This window comes from Salvelinus namaycush, chromosome 3 (assembly GCF_016432855.1).
Source record: "Salvelinus namaycush isolate Seneca chromosome 3, SaNama_1.0, whole genome shotgun sequence".
NCBI lineage: Eukaryota > Metazoa > Chordata > Actinopteri > Salmoniformes > Salmonidae > Salvelinus > Salvelinus namaycush.
This window is the reverse complement of record NC_052309.1, coordinates 25,538,267-25,561,809: the sequence shown is the minus strand read 5'-3', so window position 1 is coordinate 25,561,809 and position 23,543 is coordinate 25,538,267. Positions and strand designations below refer to the sequence as shown.

The 23,543-nt window shown below is 45.2% G+C and overlaps 1 protein-coding gene across 1 annotated transcript; it reads left to right on the top strand.

Moving 5' to 3' along the window:
* The first annotated feature begins 1,711 nt into the window (after positions 1-1,711).
* LOC120043771 (arf-GAP with Rho-GAP domain, ANK repeat and PH domain-containing protein 1-like) lies at positions 1,712-22,124 on the top strand. Its single transcript, XM_038988329.1, has 26 exons — positions 1,712-1,779; positions 1,930-2,064; positions 2,192-2,261; positions 2,375-2,495; positions 2,609-2,826; positions 2,937-3,043; positions 3,123-3,322; positions 3,928-4,013; positions 4,231-4,410; positions 7,415-7,589; positions 9,003-9,105; positions 9,298-9,400; positions 9,509-9,704; positions 9,936-10,145; positions 10,297-10,512; positions 11,153-11,258; positions 11,490-11,637; positions 11,775-11,852; positions 12,030-12,104; positions 12,235-12,352; positions 12,524-12,637; positions 12,894-13,027; positions 13,135-13,217; positions 13,351-13,401; positions 13,530-13,593; positions 22,026-22,124. The coding sequence occupies exons 1-26, from the start codon at positions 1,712-1,714 to the stop codon at positions 22,122-22,124; spliced, it is 3,258 nt and encodes a 1,085-aa protein (XP_038844257.1).
* Positions 22,125-23,543: the final 1,419 nt, after the last annotated feature.

The following is a 23,543-nucleotide window of genomic DNA, read 5'->3' as shown; positions in this document are numbered from 1 at the left end:
CTCTTATGGGGTTCTTAGAATAACTTTTAGGGGCCATTTTCAGGTTCTTTGAAGAACTCTTGTTGAACCCCTCATTTTTAGAGCGCAGGGAAAAATCCCACCTTTTCTAGCATATTTTGTTTAGTCAACGTTTGGAAATGTACTGACAAATCAGGCCTGTTGTAACATGTACTTTACAGGCATAACAAGTTTGGATGGTAACCTGGTTAATGTCCGCCTCTCAGGTAACATCAGTGTACTTCCCATATATGTATTATATGGTTTGTTTACTTCCACTATTAGCTGGCTAATCTAGCCAAATGTTTACCGGTAAACACGATGATTTGACTTTTGAACATCTGGTCAGCCTTTCCTAGTGTTACATACTAAAACATAACTTTATTGCGTGACAGGGCACAGAATAATCTTATTTGTGATATTTATTTGTGATACCATCAATATTTATTTCAAGCATTCTGATCACAAAGGCTACACAAAGGCTGCCATCTCTGAGTCTGGACATAGACTCTATGCTCTGGCTCATATTATATTTTGTGGGACCCTCTATTGGGCAATGATCTCTCTCTCTCTCTCTCTCTCTCTCTCCCTCTCTCTCTAGAGAAGAATGTTCTCACATCTGTCTCTCACCAGAGAAGAGTGAAAGAAGACTATTAAGGTTGGTGAGTGTAAACTTCACTATTGCGAAGGCAAAATACTTTTTCAGAGATATATTGTCAATCCAGTATATTGATTTTACTGAGCATATCTTTCACTGCGTCTACAAGATCTTCTTTCCTAAGGTAGCAGCTCAGCACAGTTACAAGAGCCCAATTGCTACAGGTATTGTCTCTCGCTGCTATGCTTTACCTGTCTGCTGTGTTCTCTGATCTGCTTCTATGATATATCTGAGATTATCTGTTGAAAATGTACTTTTATCAATAGATTTATTCAAACAAGAGTGTTATTTTTCATAAAATTACAATGAGTAATTTTCCTTATAATATACTGTAGAATATACAGAACATACAGTACAGGTCAGCCTGAATATGTAAATATGTAAATGATCATACCTTACTCATATGCCTGTGGCCTTGTGCCATTAGAGAAGCTGCTGTAAATGTCAGCTAGTTTGTTCAGGGTGATTGCAGTTTCATGAGGAACATCAGTCTCTCTGACAGCAGTTTACTAAGCCCACTTCCTGTATATACCTGCTGTGATAAGAGGAACATTGTCAGAGGGATGGGGCTCGCCATCCCAAGCAGGTGGCCAGATGACAGTGCCCATTTATTACTCGAACCCTGTCAGTTTACCTATGTGAACTAATCTCAGACTCTGAGAAAACATGAATGAGGTACTGTATCAGTTGTGAGGTCTGACTCTCTGTTGGATTGTGTGGTTTTTCATTGGAACATGTGACGCAGCTGTACATTTCCCGACATAACAGAGAAACTATTTACTTACTGTAATCCTTTGGCTTCAGTTATTCGTCTCAGATGTCATGGCAGACCAGGTACGTTATGCATCTGTATGTGTGGATGTTTAGGTACTACATTTGTCTCTTATTTTGTGGGATTACAGATGTTTAGAGTGACTGACTGATGGGTGATTCTGTTAGTGATTGTACACATGCCAGAGTTATTTTTGTACACAAGTCATTGAAGTATAAAAGATGACATTTTGATACATTGTTAGCATTTTGTATTCTGCACCATAGGACGATTCATTGCGAGCCATGCAGAACTGCTTCCGCAGTCAGTTTAGTGTGGAGGAGGTTGAGTGTGAGGACATTGAAGCAAGCAGGTGTGTTTCTTTTTAACTGTTTTGCATGTGAGTTGTGTGTGATTCCTTTGATTGCATGTTTTGGTTATATTATACATGACTAGAAACTGGAGAAAACGTGATGAGATAAGGTGATTTCCTTGCTACTTTTGTGTGTATCTCTGTTCTCAGGAGAACATCATCGGTTGATGAAGATAGTATCGATCTTGCCTGCACACTGTCACGATCAAACGACCTCGGAGACTCTGATCTTCACCACACTCCTGTTATCAAGATGGGCTGGCTGGACAAGACCCCACCTCAGGGGTAAGAGAGAGAGGTGTGTGCGTGCGTGCGTGTGTGTGTGCACATGCATGCATGCATTTGTGTGTTTGTTCATGCATGTGTGTGTGTGCATGCATTAGAGTGTAAATAATCTCTGTTTTATCTGCAGGAGCCTTATTTTCCAGAAGCGTTGGGTGATGTTGGATGCACAGTACCTGCGATACTTTCAAAATGAGAAGGTTCAGACGTCTTCCATAGACCCACACATAGTGTCACAGATCAGAGGGTATACTGTGAAATACCTTACTTATTAGACCCTCCCCTTCTCACTCCTTCTCTCCCTTTTCCTCAGGAGGTCTACTCAAAGCGGATCATAGCCATACTGTCTGTCACTGAAGTGCTTAACGTTGGAGAGCAGAAGTTTGAGGTGGTGACAAGGAACAGGACTTTCTTGTTCCGTGCTGAAAACAACAGTAAGTGTTCAGCCTAAAATAACAATGATCACAATGAGGAAATATTAATACTTTGTGTGTGCAATCTATGTGTGTGTGCGTGTGCGCGCGCGTGTGTGTGTGTGTTTTTTCAGCTGTCAGGGAGGAATGGGTGTCAGTACTGAAAGAAACTATTCAGCAGCGTCGTAGCAGCATGGAGATGTCCCTTATGAACTTCAGTTTTACTAGTGGACAGCGTGATAGTGGAGTCTCTCTCATTAGTAAACAAGGATACCTGGAGATGAATGGACTGCGCTCCAAGGTCTATGTAGTCATCTGTGCAGACAGGGTCTTCCTCTACGGGAACGCTGAGGTGTGTATCCATGGTGCATGCATTTGTCCTGAAATAAATAAAATAAAATGTTCATGAAAGTCCTTTGGAGTCAGTTATCCTTAAAAACCTGTGATGTTCTCTGTCATCAGGAGCACAGCCAGGGTGTTGGCATCACCTACATTGAGATGAATGTGGGTACTGTGAAGAGCACAGACAAACGGTCCTTCAACCTCACCACCTTCTACAGAACATTCAGGTCAGACTGACCTCTGACCTATGAACGTTTAATGTCATCCCACAGTGGACCCTCTGTGACCCCTGTTCTGTTTGGTTAGTTTCCTGGCCGAGTCGGCGCAGCAGAGGGATCAGTGGGTGGAGGCCCTGCAGGACTGTGTCAGTCGCTCTCTGTCCAGCGATGTGGTGGCCCAGAAGATCTGGGCTGTGGAGGCCAACCAGCGCTGTGCAGACTGTGGCGCCCCCCATCCAGACTGGGCATCTGTCAACCTCTGTGTGGTTCTTTGCAAGTGCTGTGCAGGTACGGAAGAACCTTGCCTAGATGGCAGTCCAAACTCAGAGAGTGAATGGTCAAGAGCATTGATCAGTTTCTATAGTGATCAGATTACACACACATCCACATACACTACCTTCACACACACGCATACCGACATAACACAAACACACATACGCATACACGCTCGCACACACACACACACACACACTTCTACACTAATTATATCCTGCTGCTACTCTGTTCTTTATTTTACTCTTATTATTATATATCCTGCTGCTTAGTCACTTTACCCTGCCTTAATGTACATATCTACCTCAAATACCTTGTACTTCTGCACATTGATCTGGTACTCTCTGTATATAGCTCCATCCTTGTGTATTTTATTCCTCTTGTGTTACTATTTAAATTTTTTAACTGCATCGTTGAGAAGAGATCGTAAGCAAGCCTATCACAGTGAAGTCTGCACCCGTTGTATTCAGCGCATGTGACACATAAAATATAATTTGATAAACAAATATTTCAGGTCAATAAGTTGTACCACATTGGTACAGTGCACATACATTTCCATTGGATAACAGTGCCTGGGAGAGGACATTGAAATCAAATTCTGACATCTCTCTGTGGTTTAGGCGTGCACAGGGGTCTGGGCCAGAGTGTGTCCAAAGTTCGCAGTCTGAGAATGGATGAAAAGGTGTGGACTGATAACCTTATTCAGGTAGGTTTCTAATGAGTATTCTATTAGGAACCTCCTCCTCACCACCCATATGTGGTCTTCCTCTGTTTATGTTCCTCACACTATGGTTCCTCTTTTTGTATATTTGCACTAATTTACATGTTTTCCTTTGAAAAGAAGAACTCTCTCATAGCTCACACTGTCAATAAAGGAATATATCTTTCAGATCAAGGTTCTAATGCCACTCCCTGTTCACCAGGTGTTCCTGTTAGGTAACAACAGGGTAAACCTGTTCTGGGCAGCTAACATGCCACCAAGCGAGGCGCTCCACCCATCAAGTGATAGTGAGAAGCGCCAGCGCTTTGTCTCTGCTAAGTACTGTCAGGGGAAATACCGTCGCTACCATGCTCTGTTTGGCCAACAGGAGGCCCTCAACAAAGTGAGACACACACATACTGTCAAATATCACTTTTCTTTCCCTCTCCCTATATACAGTTGAAGTCGGAAGTTTACGTACACCTTAGCCAAATACATTTAAACTCAGTTTTTCACAATTCCTGACATTTAATCCTGGTAAAAATTCCCTGTTTTAGGTCAGTTAGGATCAAATCAAATCAAAGTTTATTTGTCACGTGCGCTGAATACAACAGGTGTAGACCTTACAGTGAAATGCTTACTTACAGGCTCTAACCAATAGTGCAAAAAAGGTATTAGGTGAACAAAAGGTAAATAAAGAAATAAAAACAACAGTAAAAAGACAGTGAAAAATAACAGTAGCAAGGCTATATACAGTAGCGAGGCTATAAAAGTAGCGAGGCTACATACAGTCACCGGTTAGTCGGGCTGATTGAGGTAGTATGTACATGTAGATATGGTTAAAGTGACCATGCATATATGATGAACAGAGAGTAGCAGTAGCGTAAAAGAGGGGTTGGCGGATGATGGGTGGCAGGGCACAATGCAGATAGCCCGGTTAGCCAATGTGCGGGAACACTGGTTGGTCGGGCCATTTGAGGTAGTATGTACATGAATGTATAGTTAAAGTGACTATGCATATATGATAAACAGAGAGTAGCAGCAGCGTAAAAAGAGGGGTTGGGGGGGGCACACAATGCAGATTGTCCGGGTAGCCATTTGATTACCTGTTCAGGAGTCTTATGGCTTGGGGGTAAAAACTGTTGAGAAGCCTTTTTGTCCTAGACTTGGCACTCCGGTACCGCTTGCCATGCGGTAGTAGAGAGAACAGTCTATGACTGGGGTGGCTGGGGTCTTTGACAATTTTTAGGGCCTTCCTCTGACACTGCCTGGTGTAGAGGTCCTGGATGGCAGGCAGCTTAGCTCCAGTGATGTACTGGGCCGTACGTACTACCCTCTGTAGTGCCTTGCGGTCGGAGGCCGAGCAATTGCCGTACCAGGCAGTGATGCAACCAGTCAGGATGCTCTCGATGTTGCAGCTGTAGAACCTTAGGAGGATCTCAGGACCCATGACAAATCTTTTTAGTTTCCTGAGGGGGAATAGGCTTTGTTGTGCCCTCTTCACGACTGTCTTGGTGTGTTTGGACCATTCTAGTTTGTTGTTGATGTGGACAACAAGGAACTTGAAGCTCTCAACCTGCTCCATCCACTACAGCCCCGTCGATGAGAATGGTGATGTGCTCGGTCCACCTTTTTCTGTAGTCCACAATAATCTCCTTAGTCTTGGTTACGTTGAGGGATAGGTTGTTATTCTGGCACCACCCGGCCAGGTTTCTGACCACTACTTTATTTTAAGAATGTGAAATGTCAGAGTAATAGTAGAGAGAATTATTTATTTCAGCTTTTATTTCTTTCATCACATTCCCAGTGGGTCAGAAGTTTATATACACTCAATTAGTATTTGGTAGCATTTCCTTTAAATTGTTTAACTTGGGTCAAATGATTCGGGTAGCCTTCCACAAGCTTCCCACAATAAGTTGGGTTAATTTTGGCCCATTCCTCTCGACACAGCTGGTGTAACTGAGTCAGGTTTGTAGGCCTCCTTGCTCGCACACGCTTTTTCAGTTCTGCCCACAATTTTTCTATGGGATGGAGGTCAGGGCTTTGTGATGGCCACTCCAATACCTTGACTTTGTTGTCCTTAAGCCATTTTGCCACAACTTTGGAAGTATGCTTGGGGTCATTGTCCATTTGGAAGACCCATTTGCGACCAAGCTTTAACTTCCTGACTGATGTCTTGAGATGTTACTTCAATATATCCACATAATTGTCCTTCCTCATGATGCCATCTATTTTGTGAAGTGCACCAGTCCCTCCTGCAGCAAAGCACCCCCACAACATGATGCTGCCACCCCCGTGCTTCACGGTTGGGATGGTGTTCTTCGGCTTGCAGCCCTCTCCCTTTTTCCTCCAAACATAACGATGGTCATTATTGCCAAACAGTTCTATTTTTGTTTCATCAGACCAGAGGACATTTCTCCAAAAAGTACGATCTTTGTTCCCATATGCAGTTGCAAACCGTAGTCTGGCTTTTTTATGGCGGTTTTGGAGCAGTGGCTTCTTCCTTGCTGAGCCGCCTTTCAGGTTATGTCGATATAAGACTCGTTTTACTGTGGATATAGATACTTTTGTACCTGTTTCCTCCAGCATCTTCACAAGGTCCTTTGCTGTTGTTCTGGAATTGATTTGCACTTTTCGCACCAAAGTACATTCAGCTCTAGGAGACAGAACTCTTCTACTTCCTGAGTGGTATGATGGCTGCGTGGTCCTATGGTGTTTATACTTGCATACTATTGTTTGTACAGATGAACTTGGTACCTTCAGGCATTTGGAATTTGCTCCCAAGGATGAACCAGACTTGTGGAGATCTACAAGTTTTTTTTCTGTGGTTTTGGCTGATTTCTTTTGATTTTCCCATGATGTCAAGAAAATAGACACTGAGTTTGAAGGTAGGCCTTGAAATACATCCACAGGTACACCTCCAATTGACTCAAATTATGTCAATTAGCCTATCAGAAGCTTCTAAAGCCATGACATCATTTTCTGGAATTTTCCAAGCTGTTTAAAGGCACAGTCACATTACTGTATGTAAACTTCTGACCCACTGGAATTGTGATACAGTGAATTATAAGTGAAATAATCTGTCTGTAAACAATTGTTGGAAAAATTACTTGTGTCATTCACAAAGTAGATGTCCTAACCGACTTCCCAAAACTATAGTTTGTTGACAAGAAATGTATGAAGTGGTTGAAAAACAAGTTTTAATGACTCCAACCTAAGTGTATGTAAACTTCCGACTTCAACTGTATATATTTCTCTCTCTCTTTGTCTCTCTCTCCATCCCATACTCTCAAAAGTTCAGACATGTGTTTTCTGCTCTCTGATTCTCTCTCTCTCTCTCTCTTCTCTGTCTCTCATCTCTCTCTCCCTCTCTCTCTTCCTCTCCCTCCTCCTTGCCTACCTCTCAGGCTCTGTGCAGTACCGTTCAGACGGATGATGTATTGGAGACTCTGTCTCTGGTGTTCTGTGGAGCAGATGTGAACTGTTATACAGGTGATCCAGAGCTGCCCAGCCCTGTGTCTGTGGCCCAACACTATGGACAGATACTACAGGTGGAGTTCTTAACTCACAACCACAACACAGGTAGGAGTCTCATCAATCAACCCTCTGCTCCATTTCTATATTTTTTTTTTCTGGGTGCATTTACAGGTCTGGAACAATGCACCTATTTTTGGCCACCCCTCATCTTGGCCATGTTCTGTTATAATCTCCACCTGGCACAGCCAGAAGAGGACTGGCCACCCCTCATAGCCTGCTTCCTCTCTAGGTTTCTTCCTAGGTTTTGGCCTTTCTATGGAGTTTTTCCTAGCCACCGTGCTTCTACACCTGCATTGCTTGCTTTTTGGGGGTTTTAGGCTGGGTTTCTGTACAGCACTTTGTGACATCAGCTGATGTAAGAAGGGCTTTATAAATACATTTGATTTATAAATACATTTGATTGATTTTATTTAGTTTTTGCAACCGAAGCTCTTCACCACAACGTAGCTGGTGTCGTAAAGGTCCCGAATCAACTCTATCATTATTATTGCTCCATGTTTTTGTTGTCAATTGTTTGTGGGTGTTGTTTTGTCTCCTATTGTATGAAATTGTTGTTTATGGATGCTGTGTGGCTTTTCTGCCACCAGGTGGCATGTTTTGTGTTGTCTTGCACATAAAAAAAGAAAAGCTCCAATAAATTATATGAAAGAGAACCCTCATCTCCAACTTTACATTCAACTTGTACTGTGTTTTGTTCAGTATAGGAGACATCAGTAGTTCTATGTATTTCCTCTCTAGATCTGCCAGGGTCTAGGGCTGGAGATCACACACTCCTAGAGGCTGCTCTCCCCGTCTCACACACTGGTTATCTCTTCAAGACCGCTTCCTCAATACGGCCAGTAACAGAGTGCAAAGCAAAAGGAGGTGGGTGATTGGACATGCTTTAAATCCAGGGTTGGGTAGGTTACTTTCTAAATTTAATCTGTTACAGTTACTAGTTACCAATCCAATATTGTAATCAGTAACATAACTTTTGGGTTACCCAAACTCAGTAACGTAATCTGATTATTTTTCCCTTAATAGGCATTAGAAGAAGACACAAAGGATCCTTCAAACGCATTTGGTGTCATAATAGTGGTCTGACTATTAGTGGAACGAACTTAAACTTGCGCCTTTTTCATTGAGAAAATAGAAAGGTGTCATAATTTTATTTAGCAAACATCCATTCTGAATTTTAAAGTAATCCAAGAAGTAATCATCTAGTTTTTCAAAAGTATCTGTAATCTGATTACAATATTTTTGCTGGTAATATAACTGATTACAGCTACAGTTTTTTGTAAACAGATTACAGTTACTCCCCAACCCTGTTTAGATCTGAATGTCTATTGGTCAGGTGAAATAATGACCAACTTGGACAGTCCTCTTAGGAAAGTGTAATTAATGCCAATAGAGTTACCATCAGTTAAATTGATAGATTTTCTCTAGATTTTAGCCGTCGATGGTGCTCTCTGAACCAAGGTAACTTCAGCTACTATGAGAGTGAGAAGAGCTCCAGTCAGAGCGGCGGGTTGAAGATGAGTGATGTCCTGTGTCTGTTGGTCAATCCCCCAGGGAAACATGGGTAAGACAGGCAACACATTCACCCCCATCAGTAATGACATGAGCAGATCAAATGTACTTTTCCAGGGTGTAGCAAATGCCGTTATTTATACCATTTAGGCATAATTGGGAATTTATAAAACCCTATCAGTGTAGGCTTTAGTAAAATGTTGATATATATATTTCTTACCACACTGTACCTTTCCTGGCTCAGTTATGCCCATTCCTTTGAGCTGTACCATGACTCTGGGAGAGTCTATCTATTTGGAGAAGACTCCTCTGACAAAGTGAAAGGGTGGATCAAGGCCATCGCCAAGGTAACCACCTCTTTAAAACTAGATTTCATTGAGTATCATGATAGACTGGTAATTAGTAGTTTTGCTAGTGTATATAGCTACGTACTGCCTTATCTTATTGTATGTCAGGCGCTGGTCCCCTCTGCAGCAGAGGACCTGGTGTGCTGGCCCTTTGAGAGGGTGGGCCGGTTGCGCTACACTGAGGGCCAGAGCCACCATAGCCCCCTCCTGGGCTGGTTCTCCCTGGGGGGCTCCAGACTGCTCCTACTCCTCCACGGAGCAGATCGAGTGGAGAACATCGACCTGCGCAAAATAAAGGAGCTCTGTGAGTCACTCCTGAAATTGCCACAGTGGAGGTGTTAGGATGTACTGTAGAGGGAGAAGTTCAGTGAAGTTTAAGTTTTTAGTGTGTGTTGTTGTACTAATGATGTAAGAGTGATATATTTTTTGGCTGCAACAGAATAAAACAGCTACTACGTTGACGTACATGCTGATGTAGATAGTGTTTGATTGTGTGAGTCATGACACTGTATGTTGTTTTGTGTCCCTGTTTTAGCCATGGAGCTGGAGGCTGGTGCTGTGGTGCTGGTGGACGGAGGCAGGAGCCTGCGTGTGGAGGGGGACAGGAGGCCTGACTTCCAGGGCTGGCTGAGTGGGCTCCAACAGGGCTCAGGGAGAGGAGACGGCCCCCTGGACCAGCAGCAGCTCACTGACACAGACGTCCCTGTCATCGTGGACCGCTGCATGAGCTACATCACACAGCATGGTGGGTGGACCTAGCATGGCATCGGTCGGGACAGATACCTAACAAAAGATAAACTCTTACTAGCTTCACTCATTTCACTATCAGTGTATTTGTAAGTCTGTGTTAATGGTTCAGTGTTGATGGGTTTCTTTATGGGAGATTTCCTTTCCAGGTTTGAAGTCAGAGGGCATCTATCGGAGGTGTGGTGTGAACTCCAAGATCGCCGCCCTGCTGTTCTTTCTCCGCCATGATGCCCGGCAGGTCCGTCTGATTGAAGAGGAGCGCCAGGTGGATGACGTGGCAAATGTCCTGAAGAGGTTCCTCAGGGAAGTGGGAGAGGGGGTTTTCAATGGCCATCAGGCCTCTCTGCCATGGCTCCACACCACTAGTGAGTCTGGCCTACCCTCATTCTAATACTGGTGGACCACAATGACCACACCAGTGCTTTTCACTGCTCGTCTTGGTAGTCGTATCATTGAGCATGGTTACATGGAAAGTCAGGTTAATATAATAGTTTGTTTAAAACGTTTACATCTGAAATCCGGCTTCTGATGGGACTTTTGATAAATGCAGAAAATCGTCAATTAAAATGAACGTTCTACCACAGTGACCGTGGTATTTTTGCAAAGGCTATATAAAGTTAGTAAGTAAAAACTATTTATACGTTTTTCTGAACTCACTTCACTCGTGCATAAGAGGAGGTTTGCACTACCAGGTGCTTGCATATACGCAGATCAAATAAACCACTGGAACGCCAATTAAGCTGTTTACATGTCCTAATAATTCTACAGATTGCTCAGAAAACAAGGTGTTTTAATCGACGTATGCTTACTTTGATTATGACCGTACACCGATTAAGATAAGCAGAGTAAGGTGTTTACATGACAAATTTCATACTCGGTCTTCTGCCATAATCAGTTTAATATAGAATTATTTGTGTGCATGTAAATATACTCAGTGATAGCCCCATGATAGGGAGTTGTGTGCTGTGCTGTAATATGTAGGTGTTCTTCTTCTATGTCCACCAGCTATCAGTGAGATGAGTGAGAGAGTGTCCCAGTACCAGGCCCTCCTCCACAGCCTCCCCCGAGTCAACAGAGCCACTCTGGGGGCTGTCATCAACCACCTCTACTGGTGAGCCTCAATCTCTACCTCTGTCTGTCTGTCCTCCCCTCTCTTTTTATTTCTTTACCTCCATTCTGGAAAAATTGTCCTCTTTCCCACAGGACATTTGTCCTTTATTCACATATAAGTAGAATAAAAACAGTTTCTATACAGTTTATATATAAGGAATTGACTCATTTGTCTTTGAAAGTTCAAGACATGCATCGCTGTTGTACAAATCTGGCGATTTTGTTCCCAAAGCGTCCAGTGCTTTGCAGATGAGAATCAGATGAACATGCACAACCTGGCCATTGTGTTTGGTCCCACGCTCTTCCAGATGGACGGCACTGATAACAGCGCAGGACAGGTGGTAGAGGATCTCATCCAGAACTACCAGGACATCTTCAATGTGAGTGTGTCTGTCTCACACTGATGACATCACTGATTTATAGAAGACAAAGAAAAAGAAATGTACTGTGTTGTCACAAGAAGACAAATGAAATGGCCTGATCAGATGGATGATCAGATGGTCTGTCTGTGTGGCAGGTGGATGCAGAGCAGTTTCAGAGGCAGCTGGACATGATCTCGCATGTCATCAAAGCACAGAAGGAACACACAAAGGAGGTGAGCACACACCCATGGCATGATGACATTTTCAGAACCCCTTGCAGCATTTGTTTGCCACCCAACTGAAATGATTAAATCCTGACTTCCTTGACCTATACTATCTATCTCTTACTATTTGCTGGACTAAGGATGGCTGTTGGCCTGCTGCGTCTCTCTCTTCATACTGTTCTGTAGGGAAGCCCATCACCTCTCACCATCTGTGGGGTTTACCTGGAGAGGAAGGAGGAGGGCTCTGAGCTGCTGGTTCAGGTCAGCTCCATGTGCACTCTCACCTTTCACCTTTGACTCTAGAATCCATAGGCTACAGTACAGGGTGTTCTTCTGCAATTTGTTTGTGCCCAGATAATCATAAGCTCCCCTGCCTGCTCCCCTCTCTCAGATCTCCCAGGAAGTGAGTGCTGAGGAGCTGGTATGTAAGGTCCTGAGACGCAGGAACATCCCTCCACAGCAGGGGGACTACTGGAGCTGCTTCCTGGTCGACGACAACCAGGAGATAGGTAATGGTTTAGAACACCTCAGTTATAGTTGCAAAGTCTCTTCTTAAATGTTTGAGGAGTTGGACAGCTGTTGGTAATGTGTGAAATATCTTAAATTGTTATAATGAAAGCTGGTGCTCAACTGTAAACTAGTGGTAAAATATATGGTGTCTTCTCTGGTTCCCCCAACAGAGCGTCCATTGCACTATCAGGAGCGAGCGCTGACTATCTATTTCTCTCTGGGTAAAGACTGTCATCTGGTGGTCAAGAAGAACTGCTACATGGAGGCCATTCTTACCTACATAGGTACAGTATTTTGAATGAGTTTTGAATGACTACATAGTCAGTTTTGGATTGACTACAAAGTTCAACTTTACTACATAGAGTTTTGAATGACCTGTACATACCATAAATATACTTACACAATTGCATATATGTATATATTTTTTTAAAGCATTGATAACTGAAGAGAAAGTCCAATGAAAAGGGGGAAGGAGATGTGTTAATGATATGGTAGAAAATGTATACAAAGTAAATGAGAGTTGGATGTACCCTTTCACAGCAGGCAGGGTAGATGTGTCCCGAAACGGCCTGATCAAGTTCTGTGAAGAGAAAGGTCAGAGGGGCAAGGGAACCTTCAGCAGACGCCTCTGTGTGCTCAGTGGCTTGTCTCTAAGGCTGTACAAAGAAGTGAAGGTAAGAGAGGATGGAAGGAGATGTGTGTTGTTTCTGTGACAGTGTGAGACTCCTGTAATGTATATGCAGTATTTGTGTAACAACAGCCTTGTTTGCCCATCTTGTAGAGTTCTCAGCCTGAGAGGGAGTGTCCAGTCCATGCTCTGAAGGTCTACTGTGGTATCAAGAGGAAGTTACAGCCACCGTCATGGTGAGAATCTCTGAATGTCCCACTTGGGGCTTCAACCAGCAACCTCCCATTTCAAATCATTTGAGTCCATATCAGCTGTCCATATCATGCCCTTGCTCTCCTTTCTTATGGTCTCTATGATCTTGTGTTCTAGCTGGGGGATGACTGTACTGTGTGAGAAGGCAGTACGAGACACACAGCAATGGTGAGTATCTTGGGTAGCAACTGAAGATCGTTAAACAGTAGTAATTAGAGCACTTAAGCTCTGCTGAGGATCATGGTAAAGATCTAGCCCTTCTCTAACTCACCCTCGCCCACTACCAATCTTCTCAGGTACCTGTGCTGTGAATCAAAGAACGAGCTGATCGAGTGGCTGGCCACTTTTATGAGCCTCCAGGTAATTATCTTTTTGTGAAATAAAATGTCCTGCTTTTTTTCTACTTTAGCTTTTCTCATCACTTTTTTTTGTATTTATTCATTTTCATAGCATGATGGTGATCTGTGGCCAGCAGCTTCCAGGCTAGATTCCTGATCTGTGGCCAGCAGCTTCCAGGCTAGATTCCTGATCTGAGGCTGAAGGGGAAATAACCTGATCCTGCTTTCCCATCCCATCTACTACTAGAGATGTTTTCAAGTCTTCAGGTCTTTTCTGGAAAGAAATGCGCTTTCACTGTAAATCAATAACCTCAAAGTATATATTTTCTCTGTCAATATTTGGTTGAACCTATTTATAACCCACAGCTATGGTAATAATAGGGGAGGCAGTATAGAACTACACTATAACAACAAACTCCCTTTCTAAAAAGTAGTAACAATAATATTAGAGGCACATGAGAAATATAATCTAAACGCTATGTTGACTTTGAGGTTCCCTTTTATGGGGACATAATGACCATGTTGGAGATCTGCGGTCGTAAAGCCATCTAAGATGAGACACAGTGCTTTCTGTTCATGTCATTATGGTAACAGTGGTGGTCAGTAATGATTGGAGAGTAGGATTTCTATGCTGTCACTACTCAAGACCACAGCACAAAGATGTGCAGTTTATATTACTTTTATTAATTTCATTAGCTCATCCTTTAACAGTACCTTAACATGAAAAGGAATCGGAATTGTAAGGCTAGCTAGACAGCACCCTTAGAGCAGCCAGGGCAGGGAAAGGAGACTGATCCGGTTGCTATTGCAGATTCAGCATCGATCCAGTGCCGGGCTGGTCAAAGCCCCAGAGGTTTCTCTCTCTCTCTGTATCTAAATCTGGGTCGTTCCACCAAGTCGGTGGCTTTTGAGAAGTGTAACTTAAAAAAAAAAAATGTTTTATTTTAACATTATGTTGTGAAGAGCACATGTTCATCTTCATAAAAAAATCAAATAAAGTAACAGATTTGACCGTAACAGGGTTGATGATTTCATATAAAAAAAGCCAGAAATCCCCTTGTGACAGGGGGAATGGAAGCTTGTTGTGTGCAACAGGGAGTGGCAGTTGAATGCAATATTCACAACATCAACTAAAAAATTTGAAAAGAATGTGTAGCCTATCTATCTTTGGGTAACAGGGTTGAAGTTTTATGGACAACCCACTTGGTTTTCCACCACAAAACACCAGAAAAGGGCCAAAAAGTGCAGAACCAGCTCACCTGACTTTACTCTATGATTTGACTATTATATGTTCAATGTTGCTTAAAAGTAATTAAAACAAGTTTAAAGGAATAGTTTCACCATATTAAAATGAGAGTTCAGTTCACGTAGCAGGATTCAAATGAAGGACAGACGTAAATGAATCACTAATCACATAATTATTTATTTTATCTTCTGAAATTACTTTATCAAAGCAAGAAAATAACTAGGGCTTTACAATGATGGTGAAAACTTGGGAGGAATGTTGGTGTTAAGTTGGTTAAAATCTTCCTAGATGTCAGAGAAGGACCTGTCAAAAAGCTGACTTTTAGAACTTTAGCAAGTCTTTATTCATATAAAAACATTTGATTTATTGAATTCTTCATGTTGTCTATATTAAAGATGCACTCAGGGATCATAAGCATAACACATTTGTAACATATTGCACAAATTATTGTACCATATCACACAAAATTGCAAAATACATATGATTTCATGCAAATTGCAAAATTTGTAACATATCACACGAAATGAACGACGTAGTACACAAAATAACAAGGACCACTTTTGGCTATGAGCACCACTTTCAAAACTACTGGCTGAAATTATACAAAAGTTAGAGAGTACATCTTTAAAAGGCCTTTCATTTCATATACCAAGCTGTAAACACTACATATTGGTGCACAATTTCTACTTAAAATATCAAAGGGATGCAAATGCCACTCTTTTTGTGGAACGACCCATCTCCTCTCCACGAGCTGCAGAGATGCTGCTGCTAAGATAGACACCATAACAGCATTCCGCTGTACTGAGAGGGTGGACTGGGGTTAGAGCTGTGAAGACGGGGCCCTGTTCCAGCTGTTAGGGACTGTGACTGACAGGTGACAGCGATGGGCCAGGCATGTGGAAACTCCTTCTTGTGCCGTAGTCAGCAGTTCCAGCCATCGACAACAGCAGAGATGTAAGTGTATAAATATTGATGCGCTGGGTTGCTGGGTGGTTGTGTCTGAAGTACAACAGAATATGCTGATTATACATCATTATCTGAGTACCTGATTGTGATAAAGAAATGTTGATATCATTGTATATCATTCAAAGTTTACTTTGTGTTTCTTAAAATCATTATCCCACCGTTCCTTTTATGTCTGAGGTCAGGATGCTGTGGCCATTAGAAATCCTCTTTGACTTGGTTGGTTGATCAAAGCAAAAGCATTACCGATGTAATATATCCACTTCTACTGTAGAAGAAGCATAGAAATAAAAGGCCTGTCAGTGTTTGATAATTTCTCCTTCAAAATTAAAAAAAAGTCTGAAGAGGTAGAGAAGTAGATTATTTCTACACCCTAGATCTCTGATGGTAAATTGTTTATTGTAGCCTTTGATATGGATATGTTTGCAAAAATGGCTCGCCTAAAACACTGTAGTAGGTAGTCTCTTCACACTGCCGCTGTATCTAGAGTCTAGACTATTTGAATGGCAATCACAGTCCATTTTTGTCATAAATCAAAACAGTTCAAGACTTTGATTGTTTATTAAAGCAAATTAAGTGCCTGTGGTAAATGAGAACATGCACCAACATGAATCATCCACACAACGTTGCTTCCATTCACAACGTTGCTTCCATTCACCATCATGCTAGCACATGCTAGCACATTGCCTTTCATAAAAAACAAAGCATAGGTTAGATTTACACACCAGATCACACACACCTGCTGTTCCCAATTTCAATGTTTTCCCACATTCTATTATTATTGGCAAGCCAGTTAAGAACAAATTCTTATTTACAATGACGACCTGCCAGGGAACAGTTGGTTAACTGCCTTGTTCAGGGGCAGAACGACAGATTTCTACCTTGTCAGCTCGGGGATTCGATCCAGCAACCTTTCGGTTACTGGCCCAAATCTCTAACCACTAGGTTACCTGCCACCCCATTATAATTCTCTCAGGTTTATATCGTAATTTTGATGTAACATAAAGGGTTTAGGACTGGGTTTCTGGCATGTTGTGTGTAGCTACAGCACATTAGACCCCCCACCACTCTCAATCTCCCATAAAGTTTTATTGGTGCTCTTGTGGGGCTAAGTGCCTCTCGCTCAATAAAAGGGCTTTCTAATATCCTTTTATTTTTCAGCTGTCTGTCATTAGCTGTGAGGCTGTGTGGGTAATTGCTTTACATTAGGAACTCAGGGCTGTTGAAGAGGCTCAGTCACCCTAGTAACAACCATGCACTCCATTCACCCCCAGTTCTTACATCACTATCCCCATTAAGCTTCACACATTACCATAACCTGCTCATATTTGACGCAGATTGGCATTTATTAAGATGACTCATGTACTGGAGGCAGCTCTGCAGAGTGATCACTAGCTAGCACAGCCACAAAGTCATACAACCGGTTTTTAACCCTAACCTTAACCACACTGCTAACTGTCATTTTTTTATTTCACCTTTATTTAACCAGGTAGGCCAGTTGAGAACAAGATCTCATTTACAACTGCGACCTGGCCAAGATAAAGCAAAGCAGTGTGACAAAAACAACAACACAGAGTTACACATGGTGTCACGCCCTGGCCTTAGTTATCTTTGTTTTCTTTATTATTTTAGTTAGGTCAGGGTGTGACATGGGGGATGTATGTATTTTGTATTGTCTAGGGTTTTTTGTATGTTTATGGGGCAGTGTCTAGTCTAGGGGATTGTATGTCTATGGTTGCCTAGATTGGTTCTCAATTAGAGACAGCTGTCTATCGTTGTCTCTGATTGGGAGCCATATTTAGGCAGCCATAGTCATTAGGTAATTTGTGGGTGATTGTCTATGTCTATGTGTAAGTTGCCAGTGTCTGCACTTATTTGTTTTGTATAGCTTCACGTTCGTTGTTTTGTAGTTTTGTTTAAGTGTTCTTCAGTACGTCGCTTAAATAAATAGATTATGTATTCACTTCACGCTGCGCCTTGGTCCTCTTCTCTTTCACGTTACGACGATCGTGACACATGGGATAAACAAACGTCCAGTCAATAACACAATAGAAAAATCTATATACAGTGTGTGCAAATGTAGTAAGGTTAGGGAGGTAATACCTAACCCTAACCTTAAATTAAGACCAAAAATATCATTTTGTTTTCATACATTTTTACAATAAAGCCAATTTTGACTTTGCAGCTGGCCCATCGAGCGGAAACCGCTCAGTTCTGCCTCCAGGGCAAAACTCGTGACAATAAATGTGAACCTGCATATTTGACACAAAAATTCTACATTCATTATGGAATCTCACATTTTAGAGCAGCTTTTCTCACTTCCCATCTTGCAGACCTTTAGATGTTGCTGTGTCACGTAGCTAGGAGTGGTGGGTGCGGAGTCAGGCGCAGAGAGCAGAGGTTTAGGGAAAACCGTATTTATTCCGGTAAGTAATGGTCACGCCAAAAACAACAGGCGAAATAATGACCGACCCAAACAGGACACCAAACAGTCCAAAAAATAACAAAAACACGACCATCCACAAACAGAACAGAGAACAAGCCCGCACAAAAGCAGGCGGGCATAGAAGGCTTAAACAGCCCTGAAACAACCCCCAAACAAGAAACAGGTGAAACCAATACAGACATAACCAACAGACAAAGAAAAGGGAATCGGTGGCAGCTAGTAGACCGGTGATGACGACCGCCGAGCGCCGCCCGAACAGGAAGAGGAGCCAGTACCCCCTCGTGACAGTACCCCCCCTGACGCGCCGACACCGGCCTCGAAGGCGACCTGGAGGGCGGGGTGCAGGGCGATCCGGATGGAGGCCTCCTCTGGACCGTACCCTTCCCAGTCCACGAGGTACTGTAGGCCCCTCACCCGGCGTCTAGAGTCCAGAATGGAACGTACTGTGTACGCCGGGGACCCCTCGATGTCCAGAGGGGGCGGAGGGACCTCCGGCACCTCACCTTCCTGCAGGGGACCAGCTACCACCGGCCTGAGGAGAGACACATGAAACGAGGGGTTAATACGATAGTAAGAAGGGAGCTGTAACCTATAACACACCTCGTTTATCCTCCTCAGGACTTTAAATGGCCCCACACACTGCGGCCCCAGCTTCCGGCAGGGCAGGCGGAGGGGCAGGTTTCGGGTCGAGAGCCAGACCCGGTCCCCCGGTGCGAACACGGGGGCCTCACTGCGGTGGCGGTCAGCGCTCCTCTTCTGCCGCCCACCAGCTTGTTTGAGTGATTCCTGGACGGCTCTCCAGGTCTCCTTTGAGCGCTGCACCCACTCCTCCACCGCGGGAGTTTCGGTCTGGCTCTGATGCCACGGTGCCAGGACCGGCTGGTAGCCCAACACGCACTGGAAAGGCGACATGTTCGTGGAGGAGTGGCGTAGTTCTGAGTTCTGAGCCACCTCCGCCCATAGGACGTACCTCGCCCATTCTCCTGGCCGGTCCTGGCAATACGACCGTAGAAACCTACCCACATCCTGGTTCACTCTCTCCACCTGCCCATTACTCTCGGGGTGAAAACCCGAGGTCAGGCTGACCGAGACCCCAAGACGCTCCATAAACGCCCTCCAAACTCGGGATGTGAACCCCGATCAGAAACGATGTCCTCAGGCACCCCGTAGTGCCGGAAGACGTGGGTAAACAGGGCCTCCGCAGTAGGGAGACCGGGCAACGGGAGGAGACGGCAGGACTTCGAAAACCGATCCACAACGACCAGGATCGTAGTATTCCCCTGAGACGGGGGAAGGTCGGTGACAGACGACAGATGAGACCACGGCCATTGTGGAACGGGGAGGGGCTGTAACTTCCCTCTAGGCAGGTGTCTAGGAGCCTTACTCTGAGCGCACACCGAACAGGAGAAGACATAAAACCTCACGTCCTTAGTTAAAGTGGGCCACCAGTACTTCCCCCGAAGACCCCGCACTGTCCTCTCAATACCCGGATGACCCGAAGAGGGTAGCGTATGGGCCCACCGAATCAATTGGTCACGAACACCAAGCGGCACGTACTGAAGACCCGCTGGACACTGTGGGGGCGCAGGTTCCAACCGTAACGCCCGCTCGATGTCCGTGTCCACCTCCCATACCACCGGTGCCACCAGACATGAAGCTGGAAGGATGGGAGTAGGATCGATGGACCGCTCCTCAGTGTCATAGAGACGGGACAGCGCGTCGGCCTTAGTGTTAAGGGAACCTGGTCTATAGGAGATGGTGAACCTAAATCTGGTGAAAAACATGGCCCACCTTGCCTGACGAGGATTCAGTCTCCTCGCTGCCCGGATATACTCCAGATTACGGTGGTCAGTCCAGATGAGGAAAGGGTGCTTGGCCCCCTCAAGCCAATGTCTCCACACCTTCAGAGCTTTTACCACAGCTAACAACTCCAGGACCCCCACGTCATAGTTTCGCTCCGCCGGACCGAGCTTCTTCGAAAAGAAAGCGCAGGGGCGGAGCTTCGATGGCGTGCCCCAGCGCTGTGATAGCCCGGCTCCAACCCCAGCCTCGGACGCGTCCACCTCCACTATGAACGCCAAAGAGGGGTCCGGATGAGCAAACACGGGAGTGTCGGTAAACAACGCCTTCAGATGACTAAAAGCTCTGTCCGCCTCCGCTGACCACCGTAAACATGCCGGCCCCCCCTTCAGCAGTGAGGTAATGGGAGCCGCCACCTAGCCAAAACCCCGGATAAACCTCCGGTAGTAATTGGCAAACCCTAAAAACCGCTGCACCTCCTTTACCGTGGTTGGAGTCGGCCAATTACGCACGGCTGTAACTCGGTCACACTCCATCACCACCCCAGAGGTGGAAATGCGATAACCCAGGAAGGAAACGGCTTGTTTGGAGAACACACATTTCTCAGCCTTGACGTACAGGTCATGCTCCAGCAGTCGCCCAAGTACCTTGTGCACCAGAGACACATGCGCGGCGCGTGTGGCGGAATAGATCAGGATATCATCGATGTATACCACCGATACAAAATTCCAAGAGGCTTTGTTATGAGGGAACTACTTCTTCTTTAAAGTTTTAGGGTTTTAAATACAAAATTCCAAGAGGCTTTGTTATGAGGGAACTACTTCTTCTTTAAAGTTTTAGGGCAGACTACACCTAATGGTGTATGCCCGTGCATGTATGCCCGTGCAGGTCCCTGAAAATCTTGTCTACGAAGGATTGAAAGACGGCTTCCACTCTTCCACTCATCTCCCTCCCAGATACGCACCAAATTATATGCGCTCCTGAGGTCCAGTTTGTGAAAAAGCGCGCTCCGTGAAATGATTCTACCGCCGTAGCGATGAGAGGTAGCGGGTAACTAAACCCCACTGTGATGGAATTTAGACCTCTATAATCAATGCACGGGCGCAGACCTCCCTGCTTCTTTTTCACAAAAAAGAAACTCGAAGAGACGGGTGACGTGGAGGGCCGAATGTACACCTGTCCCAGAGATTCAGCGACATATGTCTCTATAGCCACTGTCTCCTCCTGTGACAACGGGTACACGTGACTCCTGGGAAGTGCTGCGTTTACCTGGAGGTTTATCGCGCAATCCCCTCGTTGATGAGGTGGTAATTGGGTCGCCCTCTTCTTACAGAAGGCGATAGCCAAATCGGCATATTCTGAGGGAATGCGCATAGTGGAAACCTGGTCTGGACTCTCCACCGTCGTGGCACCGATGGAAACTCCTATACACCTACCTGAACACTTCTCTGACCACCCCTGGAGAGCCCCCTGTTTCCATGAAATCCTAGGATTGTGACTAGCCAGCCATGGAATCCCCAGCACCACTGGAAAAGCAGGTGAATCAATAAGGAAGAGACTAATCCGCTCCCCATGATCCCCCTGCGTTACCATGTCCAGTGGAACCGTGGCCTCCCTGACCAGCCCTGACCCTAACGGTCGGCTATCTAGGGAGTGCACGGGGAAGGGTTGATCTATCGGCACCAGCGGAATCCCTAACCTAAGAGCGAGTCTGCGATCCATAAAGTTCCCAGTTGCGCCTGAATCGACTAGCGCCTTATGCTGGAGAGAGGGAGAAAACTCAGGGAAAGAGATTAGTAAAAACATGTGACAAACAGGGAGCTCTGGGTGAGTCTGGTGCTGACTCACCTGGGGTGACCGAGAAGTGCTCTGCCTGCCCTCTCGACTCCCAGACGAGCTCCTCCAGCACCGATCGGCAGTGTGTCCTCTCAAACCACAACTGGTGCAGGAGGAGCCTCCTCCTCTGGTTCCCCTCGATGTGGTCCCCCTAACTCCATAGGTATTGGAGCGGGAGGGCCGGGAGGTGGAACTAACAGGACCCGTTCTGGACGCCCGCGGGCAGCTAGCAGGTTGTCCAGTCGGATCGACATGTCTATGAGCTCGTAGAGGGTGAGGGTGGCGAGCCGACAAGCTAGCTCCCTGCGGACGTCCTCCCGGAGGCTACACCGTTAGTGGTCCATCAGGGCCCTGTCGCTCCACCCCGCTCCAGCGGCCAAGGTCCGAAACTCCAGCGCAAAGTCCTGCGCGCTCCTCTTCTCCTGCCGAAGGTGGAACAACCGTTCACCCGCCGCTCGGCCCTCTGGTGGGTGGTCGAACACGGCCCGGAACCGGCGGGTGAACTCTGGGTAGTGGTCCCTTGCGGAGTCTGGACTATTCCACACCGCGTTGGCCCACTCCAGGGCTCTGCCCGTCAGACAGGAGACGAGGACACTCACTCTCTCCTCACCAGAGGGAGTCGGGTGAACGGTAGCCAGGTACAGCTCTAGCTGGAGCAAAAATCCCTTGCACCCAGCCGCCGTTCCATCATACTCCCTTGGGGGCGCGAGACGAAGAGCGCTGGATCCGGACGCCGCCGGAGGAATAGGTTGAGCAGGCGGAGGAGGAGCTGGAGGCGAGGTAGGGAGACCACTCCTCTCCCATCGGTCCATTCTCTCCATCATCTGGTCCATCGCTGACCCGATTCGGTTGAGGATGGCCGTGTGATGGAGGACACGCTCCTCCATAGATGGGAGAGGGGTTGCAGCTGCTCCTGCTGACTCCATGCTATGGTGCGGGCTTCTGTCACGTAGCTAGGAGTGGTGGGTGCGGAGTCAGGCGCAGAGAGCAGAGGTTTAGGGAAAACCGTATTTATTCCGGTAAGTAATGGTCACGCCAAAAACAACAGGCGAAATAATGACCGACCCAAACATGACACCAAACAGTCCAAAAAATAACAAAAACACAACCATCCACAAACAGAACAGAGAACAAGCCCGCACAAAAGCAGGCGGGCATAGAAGGCTTAAATAGCCCTGAAACAACCCCCAAACAAGAAACAGGTGAAACCAATACAGACATAACCAACAGAAAAAGAAAAGGGAATCGGTGGCAGCTAGTAGACCGGTAGACCGGTGACGACGACCGGTGACGACGACAGGAAGAGGAGCCACCTTCGGTGGAAGTCGTGACATGCTGACTGGTCTGTCATTTAATTACCTTCTGACATAGACTGAATAATTTGTCTATATTTAATGGAAGTGGTGCTCTCGCAATGAGAAGACTTGCATGCCAATTACTGGTACAAAATGTTTTAGAAAAACTTTTTCAGTGGTCCATCATGGAACTAGATTAGAAACCAAAGAGGGAATATCTTCCCGGTGGTGTTCTGGTGTCATGAATCTTTAAAGGCTTTATGAAGGAAAAAATGGACTGAGGTCTTAGCATTTAAAAAAAATAGTTTTCCTAGTTTTTATAATAATTTGTACCATTTGTATAACTCATGTTTGGCCATGTCAATAAATTGCCTATTACATGCTCA